Here is a 26,071-nt window from a genome sequence, read left to right on the forward strand (position 1 = left end):
CTTAAACTGTTTGACTATTTGCTCACGCAGTTGTGGACAAAGGGGTGTACCTCGCCCCATCCTTTTTTGTGAAAGACTGAGCATTTTTTGGGAAGCTGTTCTATACCCAATCATGGCACCCACCTGTTCCCAATTAACCTGCACACCTGTGGGATGTTCCAAATAAGTGTTTGATGAGCATTCCTCAACTTTATCAGTATTTACTGCCACCTTTCCCAACTTCTTTGTCACATGTTGCTGGCATCAAATTCTAAAGTTAACGATCATTTGCAAAAAAAAAAATGCTTATCAGTTTCAACATCAAGTATGTTGTCTTTGTAGCATATTCAACTGAATATGGGTTGAAAATGATTTGCAAATCATTGTATTCTGTTTATATTTACATCTAACACAATTTCCCAACTCATGGAAACGGGGTTTGTAAACTGTCGTTCAAGACAGCTTTGAAGAAACATCTATTGCAGCTGCACACATGACGCAAATTTTTAAAACTGGGTTTAACTAGCTTTTTAATCTTATGTTGTATTTTTCCTTTTTATAATGTTTGGTAATGCATGTATATTTTGTATTTTTATTTTGTATGCTGCTATATGGACCCCAGGAAGACTTGCAGTCGCCTTGGCGTCAGCTAATGGGGATCCATTCAATAAACAATCATATGGGGGGCTAGCCACCAAACATCATCGTGATCGTCAACAACTCTTGCCGTTTGCCGGCAGTTACGTGGAGCAGATGCAAGAAATGTTTGTTTACTTTCAAGATGCCATGTTCGGCTTGTCTGGGCTATTTATTTTCCTTTCGCCTGCCTGCAACATAGGGCTGGGCCTATATCACTATATCAATATTAATCGCGATAGACTCATAATTGATATCAATATAAAATGCTTTCGATAAAATATTCGATATGTATATACATAAAATGTATATTTTTTGATCGTAAGAAACCAGAAATTATGAAGTGAATTTGGAGCACAGGAAACATTAAGTGTCACTGAGCAATGGGAAGGACACACCAACAGTTAAAGTTAAAGTACCGCTGATAGTCACACACACACTATGTGTGGTGAAATTACCCTCTGCATTCGACCCATCCCATTGTTCCAACCCCTGGGAGGTGAGGGGAGCAGTGAGCAGCAGCGGTGGCCGCGTTCGGGAATCATTTAACCCAAATTTCAACCTCTTGGATGGATGGATGGATGGATGGATGGATGGATGGATGGATAGATAGATAGATAGATAGATAGATAGATAGATAGATAGATAGATAGATAGATAGATAGATAGATAGATAGATAGGTGGATGGATGGATGGATGGATGGATGGATGGATGGATGGATGGATGGATGGATGGATGGATGGATGGATGGATGGATGGATGGATAGATAGATAGATAGATAGATAGATAGATAGATAGATAGATAGATAGATAGATAGATAGATAGATAGATAGATAGATAGATAGATAGATAGATAGATAGATAGATAGATAGATAGATAGATAGATAGATAGATAGATAGATAGATAGATAGAACTTTATTGATTCCTTAGGAGAGTTCCTTCAGGAAAATTAAAATTACAGCAGCAGTGTACAGAGTTGAGATCAATTTAAAGAGTAAATGATGGGGATATGAATGGAAACAAAATAAGAATATAACAAGAGAAACTAGGCAGTAGTGACCATGTTATCTTGATGCTGAGTGCCAAGCAGGGAGGTAATGGGTCCCATTTTTATAGTCTTTGATATGACTCACGCAACAGTAACAACTACCAAGTTTGGTTGCGCTGTCTTTCTGTCTTGCTGTGGATTCTCTGCATGGAGTGGGAAGAGACACTGTGATATCTTGATATATCAACTGAATAACGGAAACTAGTCTTTAGTTTTGTTGGTTTTAATGCAGACACTTCCAATGTGTCGGTTTACATAGTAGCTTCCCAAACTACTCTGTGTAGTGTTCAGTAGCTTGTACACTACTGCCATCTAGTGTCTCAAATCTGCGACTACCTTCAAATCTACTTTAATTATTTTATTACATTAGCCACTTTCATCCTACCTGGCTACCAGATGACTTCTCCACTGATAAATAGCCCCCTTGGTAAGTTGGAAATAGTTTTACTGTATTCATTGGCAGGCTTATTTAAATAAGTCATCAAATCCAAGTATCGATATCGATCAGTAAAAAAATGTATCGTCGTGGTCAAAAGTTTACATACACTTGTAAAGAACATAATGTTATGGCTGTCTTGAGTTTCCAATAATTTCTACAACTCTTATTTTTTTGTGATAGAGTGATTGGAGCACATGCAAAAAACATTCATGAAGTTTGGTTCTTTTATGAATTTATTATGGGTCTCCTGAAAATGTGAGCAAATCTGCTGGGTCAAAAGTATACATACAGCAATGTTAATATTTGGTTACATGTCTCTTGGCGAGTTTGGCTGCAATAAGGCACTTTTGGTAGCCATCCACAAGCTTCCGGCAAGCTTCTGGTTGAGTTTCTGACCACTCCTCTTGACAAAATTGGTGCAGTTCAGCTAAATGTGTTGGTTTTCTGACATGGACTTGTTTCTTCAGCATTGTCCACACGTTTAAGTCAGGACTTAGGGAAGGCCATTCTAAAATCTTAATTCAGGAGATGTCCGATAATATCGGCAGCCTGATATTACCGGCCAATAAATGCTTTAAAATGTAGTATCGGAAATTATCGGTATCGGTTTCAAAATAGTCGGTATCTGTTTCAAAAAGTAAAATTCATGACTTTTTAAAACGGCACTGTGTACACGGATGTCAATAAACCTTAAAGGCACTGACAATGCGTGCCGGCCCAGTCACATAATATCTACGGCTTTTTACACACACAAGTGAATGCAAGCCATACTTGGTCAAGTGCCATACAGGTCACACTGAGGGTGGCAGTATAAACATCTTTAACACTGTTATAAATATGCGCCACACTGAACCCACACCAAACAAGAATGACAAACACATTTCGGGAGAACATCCGCACCGTAACATAAACACAAGAGAACAAAAACCCCTTGCAGCACTAACTCTTCAGTGACGCTACAATATACACCCCCATACCCCAACCCCGCCCACCTCAACCTCCTCATGCTCTCTCAGGGAGAGCAGGTCCCAAATTCCAAGCAGCTGTTTTTAGGCACGTTAAAAAAAAAAAATGCACTTTGTGACTTCAATAACAAATATGGCAGTGCCAAGTTGGCATTTTTTTTCCATGACTTGAATTGATTTATTTTGTAAAACCTTGTTACATTGTTTAATGCATCCAGCGGGGCATCACAACAAAATTAGGCAGTTACTTCCACGACTGTATATATCGGTGTCGGTTGATATCGGAATCGGTAATTAAGAGTTAGACAATATCAGAAATCGGCAAAAAGGCCATTATCGGACATCTCTACTTATTTCTAGCCTGACTTAGCCATTCCTTTAACACTTTTGACGTGTGTTTGGGGTCATGGTCCTGTTGGAACACCCATCGTGATATCGTTTTTATCCGCCATATCGCCCTGCCCCACTATATCAGGTAGAAAACCGAACTTTGCGACGAGACGGGATTATGCAGTCTCAACGTTTAAGAAAAAACGTAGAAAAACACAAAGAAGAGACAAACAATTTAAAGACAGAGTAACTATTCAGCGTCAACAAGACAGAAACTTAAACTACCATGACTTGGTTGGTCTACAAAACATTGCTGTTTTCACCACATAAATCGGGATCATTTTATTTAATCATTTTGGGAAAGAAAAAAAAAAAAGTTATCGAACTTTGAGTGTAATTAGAGCATTTTCGGTGTTAATGTTTTAATTGCTCGTTTGTGTCACATGCACGTCGTTTTGGATATGTGTGGATATTTCATGTTGTTTTTGTTTTCTTTCTTGCAGTGATCACTCTAACCTGAAACGCATGGAGTTTGTAAATAATGCTTCTTTGATGGTATTTATATTGTTTTATTTTGAAACGGAACAAGTCCTGTGTGTGTAATGATGCGAAAACAAGGACAAAACAACGACCCTCACACTTCTACTCACATTGTCGCGTGTTTGGGGCACCGGAGTGGCACAGGAAGTGGACGGACTGACACTTTGTGTTTTTGTTTTTTTCGCCCCCCCCGCCCATGCGTGACGCTTTCTTTCAAAGGCACATGCATGTTCCAAAAAAAAAAAAAAAAAATGTGTTGCGTGCGCACACTGTCATGGCTCCCGCAGAGACAAACTAACTAATAACAACAACAACAAAAAGACTTTTATTGTAATTTTGGCTTTTCCTGAATCTTTCCAAGGGAGTCACACCATGGCTGGTGGCCTGAAACCCCCTACCCCCCAAAAATGAAAAATTGTTCCTTTACCGCGCCTGCAAGAGGCGTCGACTGGCCTCTCCGCGCCCAGCTGCACTGATAAAGAATCCAGCAGGTGTTTTCTTTTTTAAGTTGGGTCGGTGGCCGCCCTTCCTGAGCAAGGGGGACGGGGTCCATGGAGACAAGGCTGGAGGATCTACTGAGCGTCGATTACGGAATGCAATCATGTTTATTTGCCAAAGAGCGATATATATATATATATATATATATATATATATATATATATATATATATATATCATTTATTTGTGTTCGTCATGTTACATTTGTGTTATTTTTTTCCAATCAAAAACACTTGACCCTGCTCATGAAACTTTTTTTTTTTTTTTGGAGTATCCAAGTCATAAAATAACGAACAAAGTACATGGACTAGCACGTTTAATTAAAGCTCCTGACAAGTGCGTTCGAGCCCCCGGAACCAGTTTGTCACATGATAGTCGCCGTCGAGCTCGTCATTATTTTATTTTTTTTAACAGCTTCTGTGTGAATACATGTGAACTATCAAGTGGCGTGGCATTTTTCTTACTTTAGTCTTTTAAGTTTTTTCGCGTTGAAGTGTTTATCCTTTGTGTATAATAGCCATTTGGTGCCTGAAGCTTTTATTCATTCCTTTACCAGAAAACGTCATATATCCCACTTCTATCATTTATCGTTTTTTTTTGCAGTCTTCAGTGGTATTTGTCGGTTGACTGCATGTGTACAAGGGAAACAATCATATATGACAGTGGTTCTCGAACTTTTTTACACCAGACATTTTTTATTTAATTTTTTGCTTTGCAAGCATCACTTTTCGCTACCTCTGCTTGCCGTCACGGTGTAGCCTCGAACATGTGTCCATTTTCAACTCCAGCAAAGATATGTTTACTACATGTGTTTTATTTCTTGCATATCTTTATGTATATATTTTCCATTCTAGTTTCACTTATGTTGTCCCTGAATGCCGCAGTGGTACTCGTCTCCCAGTTTGGGAAGCAGTGATATATGTAGCATATTTACAGTACAGCAGCTCGTCAACACTTTCAGTGCAGTATTATTGTTTCTTTTAGGTCGCTGCTATGCAACGTATATCTTCACAAATATGCACGGCAGTCTCAAGTTTTTTTTTTTTTTGTTTTTTTATAATTTCTTTGCAAACAGTATTTGTTGTATTTTATATGACATAATTTATTTTTCTATGATTTATTGGGTTTTAAGCGGCATTCCTCTACGTCGTGTTGCCATTTGTGTACAAAAAAAAAATGGAGGCTTTTTGGAGAGGTGGCTTATTTCCGTGGACCATTTCAGCTTTGAGGTGTCGCCATGACATTTTTTTTTTTCTTGAGGCCGACCCGAATGTTGTCGTTGGGTCAGTCAGTGCCATGTGTGTTTCCCTGGTTTTCATTGAATGTAGTTTGATCTATATACAGTAGATATAAATATGTGTATGTATAGTGGATGACTTCATGTACTGTTGACATAAGAAGTGCAATTTGTATTCAACATTTTGGTTGTTTGTGTGTAGCATCCGGCGAGAAAGTCACATTTCTCTGTGATTTCCGTGGCTCTGTTACTTCAGCCGTGCTTGGTTTGGATATGCCACTTATAAACAACAAAGCAAAATCTCATTTCCAATGATGACTTTTAAAATGTTTATTTTCTTGGTTCAGCAATGTTTTTGTTTTGTTTTGTTTGTTTTGGCCCTTGTTACACTTTTAAGTGTCAAAATCTGGGCAACTATTTTGCAATAAAAAAACATCACTATTAAAAAAATAATATGTCACATGTGTATTTGCCATCTCTCCCAAAAATAAGTAACTGTTTCTTTGTGCAAGTTGAAATCTTTTTTTTTTTTTTTTTTTTTGATTGTGGTGGAGTTTTTGTTCATGCATTTATACTGTTGTTATTTTTTTACCCACTTAATTGACATTTCTTTGTGTTCAAATGACTGTACTGTCGGAGCCAAATAAACACAGACTTTCAAATACAGCACTGGTATCAAACTTCAAAATGATCAAAAAAGTTTATATATGTGTTATTGTGGGCGACGGGGGTAATGTTTTACTAAATTGTTTAAAATATATATATATTATATATATATATATATATATGTATATATATATATATATATATATATATATATATATATATATATATATATATATAGATTTTTTTAGTTTTATTATTTATTTATTGTTTTTACTTTAATAACACAACATTAAAAATTTATTTATTTCTTACAAAAAAATTATAGAAAACGGCTAAAGGAGCTAAAGCATAGATGTCAAACTCAAGGCCCGGGGGCAAGTTATGGCCCGCCACATCATTCTACGTGGCCCGCGAAAGCCTGGAAAAAAAATATATATATTTTTTTTTGTTGTTTTTTTTTTCTTTTTTACTAAATTAATTTTAACAGAAAAAAATGCATTTTTTAAAGTTTATATTATCTGAGTATGCCAATTATATTGTTATATGCTGTATTGCAAAACTATGTTTGTGTTATGTGTACAGGAGGAGAGACGGCACAGACAGGAGGGACGTCGTTTAAACTCAATGTTTATTTATATTCACACTAATTATAAATCAATAAATGAAGTGTGACAACTGGTCAAGAATGTGTGTGGTGTGCGACTATGTGTAGGATTTAACTGTAGTACGTTACCTTTAGTGTTGAGCGAGAGGCGGAAGTCCAATAGGGGCAGGGCAGGCTCATAGGTCCATGAAATAGGCAGGAAGTCGGGAGCGATAGAGAGGCGTCAAAGGTTCGTGTCCAGGCAGTAGGTCGAAATCCAAGAGGCAGCCAGGGAGAGAGAGAGAACACGGGAAGATGAGACACAGCTCGTAACGTGGGAACGAAAGCAGGCAGCACGAGACATGAGACAATTAAACACGATGGGGAAGAAACGCAGACAGAGAATGCATTTAGCTTGGTTTGTCAGCTTACTGTACGGGAACAGATAACTACGTTCTGGCGCGGGATAGCAGGTTGTGCAGGCTTATGAAGGCAGGTCCTCTGATCAGTGTCAGGTGCGGTCATTGCTGACGATTGATTGCAGATGCTTGCTGCGGCTGGACTGACACGCACCAGGTCTCTACTGCGATGTGGCCCTCAATGAAAATTAGTGCGACACCCCTGAACTAAAGTGTAAAAAAAAATCCACACAATTTAAAATGACACTTACAAATGCATAAAAGATTAAATTAATGTAATGCACTTTTATTGCACGTAATTTTTTTCCCACCCAAAAAAATCACCTGTTAGGTCATTTCTATTAAAAAATACATTCATTAACGTTTGTAGGTTTTCCTATTCCATATTTGTTGTATCTGTTACCAGTGGGAATTGTTTGGATTCAATTCTGTAAATGTAATGTGAAAAAAATTGCATTTAATTTTATTTCCTGACAGACTCCCGGCCGACATTGCCCAACGCGTACAGCAGTTGCTTTATGTTTAATGATTCATTCTAGATTATAGATTGCCTCCGCTGAACCTTTAAGTACAGGGAGGTGTGACGCACGTCCTATGCCGGCCCCCGCCTACGTTGCACCCATGCGTCGCTCTTAAATGAGCCAGTTGCCTCGTCGGCTGTCAGAAGACAGGCGAGTCAACCCCGGTACTCCTCCACAATGTACGCGGACAAGTTGGACAAAAGGCAAACTATTGAACTGAGGAAGAAGCATATCGGGTAGGGTTTAAAACCCTTGTAATCTTTTGCAAAAAACCTGTCTAACCACATTGCATGCACGCTTGTGTGTGTGTGTGTGTGTGTGTGTGTGTGTGTGTGTGTGTGTGTGTGTGTGTGTGTGTGTGTGTGTGTGTGTGTGTGTGTGTGTGTGTGCGTGTGCGTGTGTGTGTGCGTGTGCGTGTGTGTGTGTGTGTGCATCGATACAGGCCTTCATGCGAGATCTTCTTCACTGATGACCCCATTAAGATAGTGCGAGCCAGGGGTCAGTACATGTATGACGAGAGGGGGCAATGCTACCTGGACTGTATCAACAATGTGGCTCATGGTAAACACACACACACTCTCCATACATCATTTGAGTAAATCTTGCCCTGACAGATAACTATAACTTTACCCGCAATGTAATAAAAAATAACTACACCCAAAAATATTAGAATAAATTGGATTTTTTAATGATTATAATTTTCCACTGTTTGTAAAGTAATAACGGGCCAATACATATGTTCCTAATCAATTCATGACCTCACCTGAGCGTCTCCAATCTCTCTCATAATCTTCATCCTCCTGATAAGACATTATTATACATGATTTCAACTATAATGCCTTCAGTGTCGTGTTGTGTAACCATTACGCTCACTGACATTAGCCTAGGCTATTCAATTGGTGGTGCGGGGCACTAAATTTAGCCCCGAGTTCAGTTCAAAACTTTAGAGACACTAAAAAAAATTTGCAGCAAAATATAAATATGATGAAACCCTAGCGTTGCATGGAGGAACTAAACACATGTTAACTTAGCTGTTGGCTACCTCTCTTTGTTTATAATGTATATTTTCTGCTGGATCCACCCTTTATTTTATGCTGCCCTTTTTTTCTTTTTTTTTTGCTGCAGCTGTTACATTGTAAAATTGTACATGGTAATTGGATGGTGTTATATGTTGTATATGTTATATAAAATATATCAGTATATATTATATACTGTATACATAATATGTAAATCTTACATGTATGTTATATTTTACGTTAGGTCAGAAAAAACACAGAGGCTATATCATCCCGACAAGCCTGTTTCGCAGGTTTCTCTACTCGTCAAGGGATTTTATTCCGCTCTACCCGGTATTGAGCACTGTATAACAGATATACCACAGAAACCTCGACTTTAGGGCATATTGCTACTATGGTACATTTTTTGTTGACTTTATACCATTTGTTTTTGCCCTCTTTTTGTGCCCGTTGTGTCCATTGTCCTTTCCATCCTTACCCTTTCCATTTTTTGTAACTGAGCTACTGTGTGGAACAATTTCCCTTGTGGATCAATAAAGTTTATCAAAGTGTAACTCCTAAAGGCCAACCTATAGGACACTGCGATTTTGCATAACGGGGCTATTTTTTCTCAAATGCTTGTCAGATTTCCACTGTGGATGACGCTGCTTCTCAAAATAAATAAAAAGAGAAATAAAAAATAAAATAAATAGGATTTCCACTGCGGAGGATGCTGGTTCTCAAAATAAATAAAAAGAGAAATAAAAAATTAAATATATAAGATTTCCACTGCTGGTTCTCAAACTAAATAAAAAGAGAGAGAAAAAAAAGAAGGATTTACACTGCGGAGGACGCTGGTTCTAAAAAAAACAAAAAGAGAAATAAAAAATTAAAAAAATAAGATTTCCACTGCGGAGGATGCTGGTTGTAAAATAAATAAAAAGAGAAATAAAAAATAATAATAAAAAAGATTTCCACTGCAGAGGATGCTGGTTCTCAATATAAATAAAAAGAGAAAAAAAATAAAAAATACGATTTCCACTGCAGAGGATGCTGGTTCTCAAAATAAATAAAAAGAGAAATAAAAATAAAAAATAAATACAAATAAGATTTCCACTGCGGAGAATGCTGGTTCTCAAAATAAATAAAAGAGAAATAAAAATAAATAAAAAATAAAAATAAGATATCCACTGCAGAGGATGCTGGTTTAAAAAAAAAAAAGAGAGAGAAAAATAATAATAATAATAACATTTCCACTGCGGAGTACCCTGGTTTTCAAATAAATAAAAAGAGAAATAAAATATTTAAAAAAAAAAACAAAGATTTTCACTGCGTAGGACGCTTGTTTTCAAAATAAATAAAAAGAGAGAAAGAAAAAAAAGATTTCCACTGTGGAGGACGCTGGTTCTCAAAATAAATTAAAAGGGAAAAAAAAACATTTAAAAAATAAGATTTCCACTGAGGAGGACGCTGGTTCTCCCCAAAAAATAAAAAGAGAAATAAAAAATACAATTATAAGATTTCCACTGCGGAGGACACTGGTCCTCAAAAAAATAAAAAGAGAAATAAAAAATAAAAAAAGCAAGATTCCTACTGCAGAGGAACCTGGTTCTCAAAATAAATAAAAAGAGAAATAAAAATTAAAAATAAAGATTTCCACTGCGAAGGACCCTGGTTCTCAAAATTAATAGAAAATAAAAAAATAAAAAATAAACGAGAGAGAAATCCAGCCTCCAGTTCCCTGGCTTGTTTTAAGGGACAAGCGGTAGAAAAGGGATGGATCCCTGTCCTACTTTTTTAAAAGACAGTGAGTCCTGAAGCTGTTTCAACCTCTATGTTGTACGTGGTATTGTGCTGTGATGATATGACAAAACATTTGAGCAAGTGTTGACTTGGAAACCCTGACAGGTTTAGATAAATGATGAGTGAGTATGAGTCAGTATGGAGGTGACTTCACTAAACATGAGTATGATCTAACAGAGAGATGTTACAAACAACTTATATTTGTGACGGCATTCTTTACGCAGTTTTAAAGCTCACACTCTAATTAGAGGCACAGAGGAAAGGGGCAGACAAAAAGATTTCTTGACGCTGTGTTTCGCTTTCAAAATAAAAGCCTTTTTTTTTTTTTTTTTAATATTAAGCAATCCAACAAAATAATACAAGATGATACCACATAAAAAAAAATCCCAATGCCAAAACCAAACCAGGCTCGGCAATGTTCAGAACAGCAATCAACAGAGCAATTGAGAAGACACACAAACTTGACACAAAACAATCCGAAAGTAGTCAAACAAAAATGAATAATATCAACAATGGACCATAATGTGCCATCCATTTGCCTTTTTAAAACATTACATGGATTCAATTCTTTAAGATGTCAACAAACTTCTGAATCAATCAAAAAACAACAGTATCATTATTAATAAGAATTCCGACATTGCAGTGATTAGAAATCCCTCATTGACATTATCACCACAACCATTTATAAAAAATAAAAACATTAAAAAAAAATTAACAATAGTGTCACAGTGGCTTACACTTGCATCACGTCTCATAAGTTTGACAACACATTGTGTCCAATATTTTCCACAAAAAGAAAATGAATCATATGTTTGGTTCATTTAATAGTTAAAACACATTTCAAAAATGGATCCCTTATTACAATATATGACTCATTATTATCTAAACTAAATGCAACAAAAAATAAATAAATAAAATAAAATAAAAGCATGACATTTCTAAATTAAATATTGTTTTACTCCGCTGCCTCAATTTTGGGTGGGATGAATGCAACTGTGGCTACTTGTCCAGGGTGTACACCGCCTTCCGCCCGAGTGCAGCTGAGATAGGCTCCAGCACCCCCCGCGACCCCGAAAGGGAATAAGCGGTAGAAAATTGATGGATGGATGGATGGTAGAAAATGGATGGATGGATGAATACAACTGTCTCCAATATTAGGCAACATCATGCGTGATCCAAGTTAGTTACGGTCTTCTTGGTGCATCATACATGTCAAAATTACTCCCTTTTTCTGGAAAAAGCGAGTCATTTGGCTTTTCAGTTTCAGTTTATTTGGAACATGCATACGATACAATGTAATCGATCACACATTTCCAGTTGTTTCATTATAGCGCATCCGAAAAGGAGTAGGAAGAAGCTGATCTTATTTAATCCTACCCCTTTTCATACCATAGCAATTTCATCCAGTTTCCTTGTTTTCTGTAACATAACAGTGAACAAATAAACAATACATAAATAATATACCATAGTAAGCAAACAAATATTAAATACTTAAATAATATTCATCTCAATATTTTTATTTTTATTTCAAAAAGAACACTTTTAGTTTGAACAGTCTCTTAAAGTGAATCATATTGGTGCTTTGTTGCTTAATCCATTCCATAATTTAAGTCCACATTCTGATATACTAAAGGTTTTAAGTGTTGTACGTGCATACACATTTTTTCTATTACATTTCACTCTAAGATTATATTTCTCCTCTTTTGTTGAGAAGAATTATTGTACATTCTTGGGTAGCAGGTTATAGTTTTACGGTCTTCTTGGTGCATCATACACGTCAAAATGACTCCTTTTTTTCTGGAAAAAGTCAGTAATTTGGCTTTTTATGCAAGAAAAAAAAAGACTTGAAATGCTTGGATGTTTTTTTTCATATTTATATTCAAACAGCAACTGTTGGTTCATCATATGCGTAAAACGACTGCCATTGTTCCTTTAAATGCGCGCAAAATTGAGCTATTATGAAAAAAAACATAAATGATCACTTGTAATTGTATGAAATTCGTATGCATGTTTTTTGGTGTATAGTATGCGTAATAAGAATATAATAGAATAGAATAGTATACAAAGTACTTTATTGATCCCTGGGGGAAATTCAGCACCACAGTTCACTCACAATAGACAATAATAATAATAAATAATATAATATATATCATATATGTATCATATATTGTTTTCTTTGTATTACTTTGGCCAAAAATAGAACAAACATTCTGAAAATATTACAGTAAAAATAAAGCAAAAAAAAACTACCGGCAGAGGTAAAGTTTAGGTCCATGAAAGAAAGAAGAAAGTGAATGAATGTTTATCACTGAATACATGTACGAATGTATAAAAATGTGTTTTCTTTCTTATCATTTTTTAAAAATGAATTAAGTAACGTTTATGACAACCTTTTTCCAAAACACAATATAGAATGTGAGATATAACAAGCTATTGCATACATTAATCATTTCTTTTTAAAATGCTTATAAAACAGTGGGACCCCAAAAATTTAGTGTGGGACCCCATTTTAATGACTTGGTGACCCCATTTTGAAAATTCCTAGCGCCAACACTGATGGAGTATTGGTGCATGCAAAACAGCAGCAGGCCAGTTCTAATACTAATCAAATATCATAGATTATAGCTAGATAATAGTAGATCATTCATTCTGGCCCGCGGGCCTTGACTTAAATAGTAAATGTGTTGTACTTGTATAGCGCTTTTCTACCCCTTTTTAAGGAGCCCAAAGCGCTTTGACAGTATTTCCACATTCGCACATTCACACACTGACGGTGGGAGCTGCCATGCAAGGCGCTCACCAGGACCCATCAGGAGCAAGGGTGAAGTGTCTTGCCCAAGGACACAACAAATGTGACTAGGATGGTAGAAGGTGGGGATTGAACCAGTAACCCTCAGATTGCTGGCACAGCCACTCTACCAACTTCGCCACGTCGTCCCCTCCGACTTAGACCTCACTTCCCCAAATGCGGCACAATGGATTTGAAAGGAATCAAACAAGATGTGCTTAAACCGCAGACTTTCATCTTCAATTTGAGGATATTTACATCCAAATTTTGTGAACGTAGAATGTATGGCTAGTACAAGGTGTCTCGCGCTTTAAGGGACCAAAGGTACAATTAAATGCCTCAATCGGAATCAGGTCAGCATATTAACTTGGCCATTGATAAACATTCAACTTCTGCCTAGTCCATTTCAGTCTATGTGTAAAAAATGTCTTCGATTTATCTGTCAAATGGTTAAATGTCTGAATGAATGAAACTTGAAAACTTAACTGGTTACTCTTTATTGTCCATCTGCACTGTGAAGAACGGTCCAATGAGTTCCTAAGTATTTGGATAATAATACCAGATGTCGGAACTTTTTGAACTTTAATAGTTCATTGCCGTCTTCTTAGTCTTCTCTTCCCACCACTCTGGTATACATTGATCTTTGTCTCATCTCTCCCTGCGATATTGTTCCAGAACTGTAAAGGATGTTTACAGAGGTTTGGTGTACTCTAATCTGTCCTTCCTGTTTCTGAGGCCCACCAGTGGTTTACATGATGCATGAGGAGTGTGGTTCTAGACCTATTTGTGTGCAAAATGCTTTCAAATAACTGTGCCATATAGATAAAATTTAACTGAATCTTATGATGAACTTTCTATTACAACTCGTGGGAAGTCTTCTCTTGATTGTTAACTTTGACCAACACACACCAACCTCCAGGAAGACGTTCTTGATCTGGACAAGTCTTGTGTGAATGTCTATGGATGTTCTTATTCATCTTGGTCATTGTATTCTCAGGGCATTCAATCGATTGAAACTAAACTGTTTCTTTTGTCTTCGAAGACGTTTTGCCTCTCATCCAAGTAGGATTCATCACTTCATGTCACAGACTTAGATTGGTCAGATCTTGATCAGGATCTTGCAGCCGGTGCCATAAACCCTAACTATTTATACTCCAACACAAAGAGAACATTTCTAGTGATGGTTCCGCCTTATTGTAGAGAAAAAACAACTGTAGAGATTCAAAAGAGCAAACGACAAAAAGACCAAGACATTAGGATATTGTGGGGCAAAACGATCACTGTGGAAGGACCTCTAGCATCCCAAAATTGGTCTTTAGTCTGGAAGCACACCATGTTAGAAGTTGTCTACATGTAGAACATCGTTCCTGTGGTCTACATGTAGAACGTCGATCCTGTGGTCTACATGTAGAACATTGTTCCTGTGGTCTACATGTTGAACATCGTTCCTGTGGTCTACATGTAGAACATCGTTCCTGTGGTCTACATGTAGAACATCCTTCCTCTGGTCTACATGTAGAACATCGTTCCTGTGGTCTACATGTATAACATCGTTCCTGTGGTCTACATGTAGAACATCGTTCCTGTGGTCTACATGTAGAATATTGTTCCTGTGGTCAACATGTAGAACATCGTTCCTGTGGTCCATATTTTGTAGAACATCGTTCCTGTGACCAGAACATTTCTAACTCTTGTTATTTGTGGGGAGTATTTTAAGGAAGGTGTTGTATGCGGTAGATAGGTGGTTTCTTAGACCATCTCCTCTGTTCATGGATGTCTATTCCAACCCTGACGTAGATGTCTCTCACTCCCATTTCAAACCATCTGTCCTCCCTGTTCAGAATCTGTAAAGTTTGCCCTCAAACGAGTGCTGTTTCTCCTTGAGGGGAAATAATTATTCGGTCATCCACCACAGCTGTTTTCTGTGGTCTTCTGGGTCTGTTGGTGTTGCTGAGCTTATCCTTGTGTTTTTTGTTTTGGTTTTTTGAAGAATGTTCTAAACAGTTGATTGGGCCATACATATGTTTTATGTCTGATGGCTTTGTTGTGATTATGGAAAATAGTTTTTCTGATTACTTTTTTTCATACAAATGCACATGACATTAAAATTGCACTTTTAACATGAGAACATCACAATATATTACTTATATTTTTTTAAAACAACACTTTAGTATGGGGAACACATTTCCACCATTAATTAGTTGCTTATTAACATGCAAATTAGTAACATTATGACTCTTAATTATTCAATATTAAGTACTTATTAATGCCTTATTCTACATGGCCTTATTATATAACCAGTATGCCATTAACTAAGAGTCTTCCCTCAATAACCTCAGAATTATTGCTTATTTGTAACACTAAACCTAACCCTTATATGTTCCCCGAGTGTCCAAATAACTCTAAATTAAGTCCATCCATCCATCCATTTTCTACTGCTTGTCCTTTTTGGGGTTGCGGGGGTCGCTGGCGCCTATCTCAGCTGCATTCGAGTGGTAGGCGGGTCTTTGTTACATAATTAAAGAAATGTTGACTTTTTTTTGTTGAATAAAAAGAAGAAAAACACATTGTGTAACCTTAATAAAAATACATATTATAAATTGAGTGACAAGTTTTTAACAGTTTAACACATACATGTATAAAAAGGGGCTTCACGTTGGAAGAGGGGTTAGTGCGTCTGCCTCACAATACGAAGGCCTGAGTAGTCAGGGTTCAATTCGGGGCTCGGGATCCTTCTGTGTGGAGTTTGCATGTTCTCCCCGTGAATGCGTGGGTTCCCTCCGGGTACTCCGGCTTCCTTCCCACTTCCAAAGACATGCACCTGGGGATAGGTTGATTGGCAACACTAAATGGGCCCTAGTGTGTGAATGTGAGTGTGAATGTTGTCTGTCAATCTGTGTTGGCCCTGCGATGAGGTGGCAACTTGTCCAGGGTGTACTCTGCCTTCCGCCTGAATGTAGCTGGGATTGGTTCTAATGACCCGGAAAGGGACAAGCAGTAGAAAAATGGATGGATGGATATTGGAGAAGGTATTACTTTGAGGGGTTGTGGTAGATATTTGGACAAACAACTCGTCAACACTAACATACAAACTGTAGTATGTTCTGTTTTTGAAATAAACATTCCGAATGCAAGTGTAACACCACCGCAGTGTACATATCTAAAGTAGAACTGAGGCTATCTATAATAAATATAAGGTTACGAGGAATTTGGCTGTGGTCTACTTCACTAGCTGTCATAACTCGGAGACCTTGGCACACTTTAAGGACTTGGCACATATAACTAGTCAGACATGATGTTAGCTTGTCAATCAGCGCTCTAAAGGCAGACTCCCATCTCGCAGGCCACTGTGCACCAAACTGTACTCGGGAATTCAAACAGCTTTTGGGACTGTCTCTTATGTTAGTTTTGTCCCTCTGTTTGGGTGGATAGTACCCAACAATGAGTGGCTTTAGAGGCTTGGCAATCATGAGGCTCTTTTCTACCAAAAGTCGGAACTTTTGGTTCCTGGATCATTTAGTTCCAGGAACTATATGTTCCTGTAGAAGTGTGTGGTTTGTGTTTCCATTGTTTTTTACAGCTCAGCAGACCTGGGCAAATTAAAGTTAAGTTAAAGTTAAAGTACGAATGATTGTCACACACACGCTAGGTGTGGTGAAATTTGTCCTCTGCATTTGACCCATCCCCTTGATCACCCACTGGGAAGTGAGGGGAGCAGTGGGCAGTGCCGCGCCCGGGAATCATTTATGGAGATTTAACCCCCAATTCCAACCCTTGACGCTGAGTGCCAAGCAGGGAGGCAATGGGTCCCATTTTTATAGTCTTTGGTATGACTCGGCCAGGGTTTGAACTCACAACCTACCGATCTCAGGGCGGACACTGTAACTACTAGGCCATGTGGACCGTTAAGCTTTTAAATCTGGCCCGCCGGACATTCCCAAATTATTTTTTTAAAGATCTTTAAGACAGAAAGTGTAGCTGCTATTATGATGTGCACTGATGTTTTCTAACGACCGTAAGTCTTCAACTATACAAAGTATTTAAATGGTTGGAATCTGCGCTTTTGGATGATATACCAGTTACTATGGTAATCAAATTAGTTACTATGGTCATCTAATTAGTTACTATGGTAATGTAAGTCACAGCAGCTCAGACGAGGCACCAAGCAGTGTGGGTGGGGAGCATTCCACAGACACGGAAGGAGATTTTCACAAGAAAGTTCTAAAGCTTAGTGATGTATCAGATATATCAGATTGTAGATGAGTTTATTTTGTACCCTTCGCGTTCATATTTCACGGTTTGTTGCATTTTTGTGTCGTTGCACTTGATTGTATAATGTGTCTATCGAAAGGGGGTGTGACGTTCATATTTTGTCAATATTCAGTGTTTTATCCCTCATAGAAAAATGTTAAATTCCATTATGTTTTTTAAGGCGGCCTCTCATAACGTTTTTAGCATTCAATCAGACGTTATTGTGAGGTTTTGTATTAGTGTTCATAAAAATAGATATACCGGCCCCCAGACAAATTTTTTTCTCTAAATGTGGCCCCTTAGTCAAAATAATTGCCCAGGCCTGCAGTTCACGGTAGTTGATACAAATCAGGCTGATGACGTATGGAGGAGTGGTTTAATATATTTCTAACCTGATGCCATGTAAATAAACAGACAATATTAGGTGAAAGCTCTTAAATTAAATTAAATTCCAGGCAATTATGTACAACGTACATAAAAATTTAAAAAAAGTCAGGCTTTTGCCCGCCAACAGTCAGAAAGTTGTCCTCTCGGTAAATGATGAATAGCAAAAGATGAATATTACATTTCAGTGTTTATCTCACGGCGATAACACAAACACATTGATTTTAGCGTTAGCTAGCTAGCATTAGCATTTAGTTCACTCGGGTTGAACCTAACATCTACACAAATGACGTGTCACTGACTACTTTTACAACATGTAATAAAGTAAATAGTTGATATTTTATGTCATTTACCTTACTGGTGTGCGGCTTCATTTTTTTCCACATTTCTCCAACAAAGTCAGAGTAGTAAGCAGCTGAGGTCTTTATGCTTCATACTCCTCTGTAAATACATCTATAAGAGTCCGAGTCCGACTGCTTTTCGTAGCTTCGCGTGTCAAAATGAAGTTTATAAAAATGTATAAACAGCAGTAAACTGCATATCGTTTTAAGACAACAACTGAGTAAAAACACTGCAAGATAGATCCACGGATCAGCGTTTTTTGGCACAAAGACGCCCCACTAAAGTTCCAGCAAGTCGAAAGAAACTTTCGTTCTTCTTCCTCTTCATTGTCACATTTATTGGAATAGAAATACGCTAGAAACGAGAAATGAGCGCGTTGTCTAGCATTCTGTAAATGACGGGGCTGTGTTTGAAACATTTCAGGAGCGCCCCCAACTGTGTTCAACCAATCAGCAGTCATAGCAGTTCAGTGCGCCCCCGAAAAGGTTCCGGGTACCTTCTAAAAGTCCCACATAGCTGACAGAAACTCCAAAAGGTTCCTGAAGAACTAAATCTATCCGGGTAGTTGTTGAATTGCTCGGATAAATGGTACAATTTCTGTAAAGGTTCCTGCGGTGGAAAAGGGCCTCTTGAGTAGCCCTCAACAAAACACATGTAATAACCTGTAAAGCCCAAGAACCATTTTAACAATTTTGGCCAAGATTTTAGAGCTGGGATATTATCAGGGCCAGTATGAACTCAATGGGCATTAAACATTTGACCAAGGTACATGCCAAACCAAAATTACCACTTTTCAAGTGACAACTTTAGGTCGTAGTCCTTCAGACGATGCAATCATTAAAGTGGTCTTTTTTTCATGGCTTTTGAGTGTCTCGGAAAACACTATCAAATAATCAAAAGAGTGCCAGCACTTTACTAAGATGCAGGTTTCCAACACACTTTTACATCAAGCTTGTGATTCCTTGTTTTGTGTTTATTTCCTATCAGTGCTCTTATTTTGATTACATTTTCTGCATGTCCCCACTGAGCGCTGTTTGCCCCTCACCTGTTATTGATTGGCAGCCAGGCCACACCTGGTGTCCATCAGCAGTGCCTGCCTCGCCTGCTCCTTAGCGCTCCAGGATTTTGCTTATGTTAAAGAAATTTGCATGCACGACTGCTTCCTTCTCTGTGTTGTATATTAAAAAAATCCTTTTACCTGATCTTCGCTCTCCTGGTTCCTGCACCTTGGTGTCACGACTACGGCCGCCAAACATTGGAAACTATTTGGTGGTGTTGGTCACGCTTTGTGGCATTTGGTTAAAGTCATAAAAGCCTAGATGACGTGTGAAAGCTGTCTTGGTTTGTCCATCCATTTTCTACCGCTTATTCCCTTTGGGGTCACGGGGGGAGCTGGTGCCTATCTCAACTACAATCGGGCGCAAGGCGGGGTACACCCTTGGCAAGTCGCCACCTCATCGCAGGGCCAACACAGATAGACAGACAACATTCACACTCACATTCACACACTAGGGCCAATTTAGTGTTGCCAATCAACCTATCCCCAGGTGCATGTCTTTGGAAGTGGGAGGAAGCCGGAGTACCCGGAGGGAACCCACGCATTCACGGGGAGAACATGCAAACTCCACACAGAACGATATCGAGCCTGGGATTGAACGCAGGACTACTCAGGACCTTCGTATTGTGAGGCAGGCACACTAACCCCTCTTCCACCATGCCTGTCTTGGTTTATCTTCCAATATTTCTATCTGATAATCGCCGGACATCAGGTCCATCACAGAACCACCATTGTCTCCTTAATAATAAGCATAGCCTAAACATCTTTAATTGTGCGAGCATTCAGTTTTTGGCAATCAAAGTCCAATATCTCCTTTGTATTTTATCTTCAATACCACTGATAAAGCAAAGGTTCTTTCAGACTCCATCCATAAACTCCCTTTGAAGGACCGTTCCTTGAAAGGACTTACATCAAACAAGAAAATATGTGGTTAAGTCCCCACTTGTTTCTAATCGAATTAAAGGCCTACTGAAACCCACTACTACCCACCACGCAGTCTGATAGTTCATATATCAATGATGAAATATTAACATTGCAACACATGCCAATACGGCCTTTATAGTTTACTAAATTGCAATTTTAAATTTCCCGGGAGTTTCGTCTTGAAAACGTTGTGTAATGATGACGTGTACGCAGGACGTCACGGGTTTTTAAGAAGTATGAGCGCTTCGCACACACACAGCTAAATGTCGTCTGCTTTAACGGCATAATTACACAGTATTTTGGAGATCTGTGTTGCTGAATCTTTTGCAATATGTTCAATTAATATTGGAGAAGTCAAATTAGCAAGATGAAGTTGGGAAGCTTTAGCCTTTAGCCACACAAACACACGGTGATTCCTTGTTCAACATTCACGGAGTTGAAACTTTCCTATTGATCACAGCGGACATGGATCCTGACCACTTGTCAACCAGCCGGTTTTGGTGAGAAAATTATGGTTAAAAAGTTGCCACTTACCGGATATCAGCTGAGCTTGCGCCTCCCGTACAGTTGCCGTCGACTTCCCTGAGACACTGCGCGTCAACACCCGGCCGTGGACGTACACTTCCGACTATCAGGTACTGTTAAACTCACTAAAACACTAGCAACACAATAGAAAGATAAGGGATTTCCCAGAATTATCTCAGTAAATGTGTCTAAAAACCTATGAATCCGTCCCAATGCAACTCGATTGCAATCGCCTTTTTTGTTGTTGTTTTTTTTTTGGTTGTTTTTCTAGTCCGTCGCTATCAATATCCTCAAACACGAATCTTTCATCCTCGCTCAAATTAATGGGGAAATTGTTGTTTTCCCGGTCCTTATAGCACTTTTTGTTGGAGGCTCCCATTAAAAACAATGTGAATATGTGAGGAGCCATCAACATGGGACGTCATCGTCTGCGACTTCCGGTAGAGGCAGGGCTTTTCTCCAGTTGCGAACTTTATCCTGGATGTTCTCTACTAAATCCTTTCAGCAAAAATATGGCAATATCGCGAAATGATCAAGTATGACACATAGAATGCACCTGCTATCCCCGTTTAAATAAGAAAATCTCATTTCAGTAGGCCTTTAAACGATTTGATTCGATGAATAGTTGCAGGCCTAATGGTGGCAGCTCCTGAGAATTGACAAACAGATTCCAAATACAAAAAACACAATTGAAATTAATTCTAGAACGTATGCTCTTTGTAAATAATGAGGGAATAACACTCACTTGGCCTTTGAACAACATAAAAACCCATTGTTCACATGAATTTGATGTAAACAATAAAGCGCCACATTTCACTGCGATGCATTGCAATGTTTGTAAAGTAATAATTAATTTGATTAACAGTGTTTTGAAAAAAATATAAGTTTTGTAAGACCCATGCTCAGGCGTGATTTTTGCATGTGTTTTTTTCCCACTAGTGGGTCACTGTCACCCGGATGTGGTGAAGGCCGGCGCAGAGCAGATGGAGCTGCTCAACACCAACTCACGCTTCTTGCATGATAACTTGGTGCTCTACGCCCAGAAGCTGCAGGCCATGCTACCAGAGGAGCTGTCTGTCTTTTACTTTGTCAACTCTGGGTAAGGCGTGCTCCGTTGTATTCTCAACTGATTAAGCAACGCTCTGAAAAGTCAACTAACAGGCACTTTAAGGCAAAATTCTGCATTTCAGAACACTTGGAAAGGGGGACATCTCCAACCTCCGACTAGGAGTAGTGCATTAAAATTCAGTGTAACTCTTTCACCTTGGTTATTTCCAATTAGTCCAGGAGATAGCATTAATCCAGCAAGCTTCAGGGCAATTGGCGTAACCTGAAAGGACTCCTAGTGTCACGTATTGCAAGATGCAGAGATGGCAGGCTTAGTGCAGGAAAACATGATTTAATGTCCAAAAATTGCAGGAAAAAAACAAATCCGGAACGAGGAAACAGGATACCAGGAAAACAGGTGAACTGGAAACAGCGAACAGGAAACAGAAGACACGAAAAAAGTCCTCAGCATACAGTAGCTTTCAGTTACAATACTCCAGCACTGACTGGAGGGCAGGTCCAAATAGCATCAGGCTGATTGACACCAGGTGTTGCCAGGTGCCAATCAGCCGCAGCTGAGGGGAAACAGCGCTAAGAGAGACAAGCAGGAAACTGAAACCAAAATAAGAACGCTGCCAGGAAATAAAACAGGAAAAACTAAAACATAACCAAACTGTCTGGGAGAAACCTGACACCTACATTGCAAAACCGACTTCTTTCATGTTGGTACCTGTTTTTATATAATTGGAAGCACTATAAGTCCTGGAAATTTGAGATCAAACCATGGTATTAACAATGGATATTAAGGATATTATATAAACAATATACAAAACCCAAAACCAGTGAAGTTGGCAGGCTGTGTAATTGTCGAGTTTTGAAAAAAAGATTTTTACTATACGATGTATAGTATGAGTTTGTATCCCCAAATCACAAGACCAACCAGAATTGCAAGTCACAGTGCTACACTTATTGACAATATATTTACTAATGTATTTGATAATAATACAACAAGTGGACTGTTAACAACCGACATCAGCGTCCATCTGCCAGTTTTTACTATTTATGATGGGAACTACAGGAAAAAGAACATTGACAAAAAGAAATTTCGAAAAATATGCACAGAGGAACTAATTATTTCTTTCAAGAACGAGCTGAGGAAACACATTTGGGACAATGTATGTAATGAAGATGATGTAGATAATTTATATGGGAATTTTTTCAACACTTTTCTAACACTCTATGATAAACATTGTCCATGGAAAGAACTTAGTAAGAAGCAAAAAAAAAAGAAAAACAACCATGGATGACAAAAGGACTGAAAAATGCTTGTCTCAAATATTATATTGAATATTTACAACACAGATATTTATAGAGGCAGAAAATAAGTATAAGAAATATAAAAACAAGCTAATTAGTATACTACAAACCTACAGGAAGGAATACTACAGTCAATTATTCAACAAGAACAGAGATAACATGAGAGCAACATGGGCGTCCTAAATAGCATCACGGTGCTAAGAAAGATTACCCCCTGTACTTTCTAGATGGAAATACCCAAAAATGACAATATGAACCAAATAATTGAAAGTTTTATTGATTACTTTGTTAATATCTGAAAAAATCTGGAAGAAAGAATTCCAAATACGCATGATGGGTCTGTTGAGGACTTGAGTAATCGCATAGACAAACATTCCAATTCGATGTTTCTTAAGAATGTGACAAAAGAAGAATTAATCAAAATTGTAAAAAATTGTATAACCAAGACCTCAACTGACTGTCATGGAATAGATATATGGTAACGATAAAAAAGGTTATAGAAGACATTTCAGAACCTCTGATATAAATCAGCAAACCTATCATTTCTAACCAGCAAATTCGCAGACAAAATGAAAATTGCGAAAATCGTACCAATTTATAAGAATGGAGACATACACCAGTTTACTAACTACAGACCGGTTTCATTACTTCCACAATTCTCCAAAATCATGGAAAAAGTATTCAATACCCGATTAGATATATTTATCAACAAAAGTGGGATGCTCGTGGAGAACCAATATGGATTCGGAGCAAATATCTCAACATCGATAGCATTAATCAAAATGACAGAGGAAATTACCAATGCAATAAATCAGACCTGGGCAAATTAAGGCCCGGGGGCCACATGCGGCCTGCTAAGCTTTTCAATCTGGCCCGTCGGACATTTCAAAATATTTTTTTTAAAGTGTTGCTGCCATTATGATGTGCAGTGATGTTTTTCTAATGACCGTAAGTCTTCAACTGTACTAAGTCTTTCAACGGTGGAAATCTGTGCTTTCGCATGATATACTAGTTATTCTGGTAATGTAATTACTTACTGGGGTAATCTGATTAGTTTCTATGGTCATCTTTTTAGTTACTCTGGTGATATAATTAGTTACTATGGTGATCTAATTAGTTACTATGGTCATTGTTTTAGTTACTTTGGTAATCTAATTAGTTACTATGGTAATCTAAGTCACAGCAGCTCAAACGAGGCACCAAGCAGTGTGGAGATTTTCACTACAAAGCTTTGTGATATCCCAGGTACATCAGATTTTTCCTGAAGGAATAAATAAAGTACTATCCATCTAGATTGTAGGTGGGTTTTTTATAATGTTTATGTTTGTTTTGCGGTGTTTGTTGCAATTTTTTTTGTGTTTTCGCTTGTTTGTAAAATATGTTGTTAGGTGTGACATTCATATGTTGTCAACATTCAGTGTTTTATTGTTCATAGTTAATAATGTAAAACCCACATTATTTATTTTCATGTACATTCTCAGTGCCTCATTCAGTAAAAAAAAAAGTAAAATCCCATTCCGTTTTCTAGGGCGGTCTGTCATAACGTTTTTAGCTTTCAATCAGACGTTATTTTGAGGTTTTGTATTAGTGATCCTAAAAATCAGATACACTGGCACCCAGACACATTTTTTTTTTTTTTATGTGGCCCCCGAGTCAAAATAATTGTCCAGGCCTGCAATAAATGGTAAAGGTTGTGCGGCCGCAGTATTTATGGACTTAACAAAAGCATTTGACAGAAAATTAATCATGATATTTTAAAAAAAATATTTGAACAATATGGCTTTAGAGGTTTGGTCTTGAACTGAGTAAGAAGCCATTAAACCAACAGGAAGCAATATGTGAAGATACGTGAAAATATGTCAACATGGCTAGATATATCTTGTGGTGTACCCCAGGGGATCAATACTGATTGTTTAATATGTATATAAATGACATTTGTATAGTTACAAAGGACTATTGTAAACTGTTGTATTACTTATGTCATCTTGCTATAAATAAAATAAAGAAAGTCAGTAAATTAACTTATGCATTTGTAAACGCTCTGAAGTGGGAAAGGGGTAAGATTTAATAAGCTTTGCTTCTTCCTACTCATTTTCGGACATGATGTAAAGTGAAATGATATGAAATTGTGTGATGAATTATGCTGTAAGTGTGTTTGTGTTCAAAACAAAATTATGAAAGAAAGAAAGAAAGAAAGAAAGAAAGAAAGAAAGAAAGAAAGAAAGAAAGAAAGAAAGAAAGAAAGAAAGAAAGAAAGAAAGAAAGAAAGAAAGAAGGAAAGAAAGAAAGAAAGAAAGAAAGAAAGTGTGCTTTATAGTCCTGGAAAATATGGTAAATGCAAATGGACATAAAGTAAACATAGCTAATGTTAGCTGTGATGCTACCCTAACCCTCTTTCTAGAATGAATTCCTTACTTTAACATAAATTGTCACGTAATGTTGTTTTAACATTTTCAAAGTGGGACAACATGTCAATAAACATGATGTCATTACTGCTTAATCTATGTAAGCGTTAATATTGGTAAGTCCGCTGACCATGAACTGAGATAAAAAAACATCAATAATTAACGATCGCAAGTTCAAACACACGACGACGACCTGAAGTTAAACAGGTGATGCTATATCGTGGATTATGTAGGTCAGACCTCGCAAATTAAGGCCCGGGGGCCACATGCGGCCCGTTAAGATTTTTAATCCGGCTCGCCGGACAGTCTATACCAGGGGTCAACAACGCGGTGCCCGTAAGGACTAGTTGAGTAGCCTGCTGGCCTGTACTAAAAATAACTCAAATAGCAGGACTTACCAGTGAGCTGCCCCTATTTTTTAAATGTA

At 37.8% G+C, this 26,071-nt stretch overlaps 2 protein-coding genes across 2 annotated transcripts in view; both read left to right on the forward strand.

Annotated features, from left to right (window-relative positions):
• LOC133560717 (collagen alpha-1(XXV) chain) overlaps positions 1-6,343 on the forward strand; it is a 337,729-nt gene extending 331,386 nt beyond the window's left edge. The window contains exon 39 of the mRNA XM_061913555.1: positions 4,305-6,343. Within this exon, the coding sequence (XP_061769539.1) occupies positions 4,305-4,331 (27 nt within the window). The 3' untranslated portion in view covers positions 4,332-6,343. The remainder of the gene's footprint in view (positions 1-4,304) is intronic.
• A 1,543-nt stretch (positions 6,344-7,886) lies between these two features.
• etnppl (ethanolamine-phosphate phospho-lyase) overlaps positions 7,887-26,071 on the forward strand; it is a 31,987-nt gene continuing 13,802 nt past the window's right edge. Inside the window, exons 1-3 of the mRNA XM_061913556.1 lie at positions 7,887-8,042; positions 8,249-8,367; positions 21,815-21,974. Of these exons, the coding sequence (XP_061769540.1) occupies positions 7,984-8,042; positions 8,249-8,367; positions 21,815-21,974 (338 nt within the window). The 5' untranslated portion in view covers positions 7,887-7,983. The remainder of the gene's footprint in view (positions 8,043-8,248; positions 8,368-21,814; positions 21,975-26,071) is intronic.

The sequence above is a fragment of the Nerophis ophidion genome, linkage group LG10 (assembly GCF_033978795.1).
Source record: "Nerophis ophidion isolate RoL-2023_Sa linkage group LG10, RoL_Noph_v1.0, whole genome shotgun sequence".
Taxonomy (NCBI): Eukaryota; Metazoa; Chordata; class Actinopteri; order Syngnathiformes; family Syngnathidae; genus Nerophis; species Nerophis ophidion.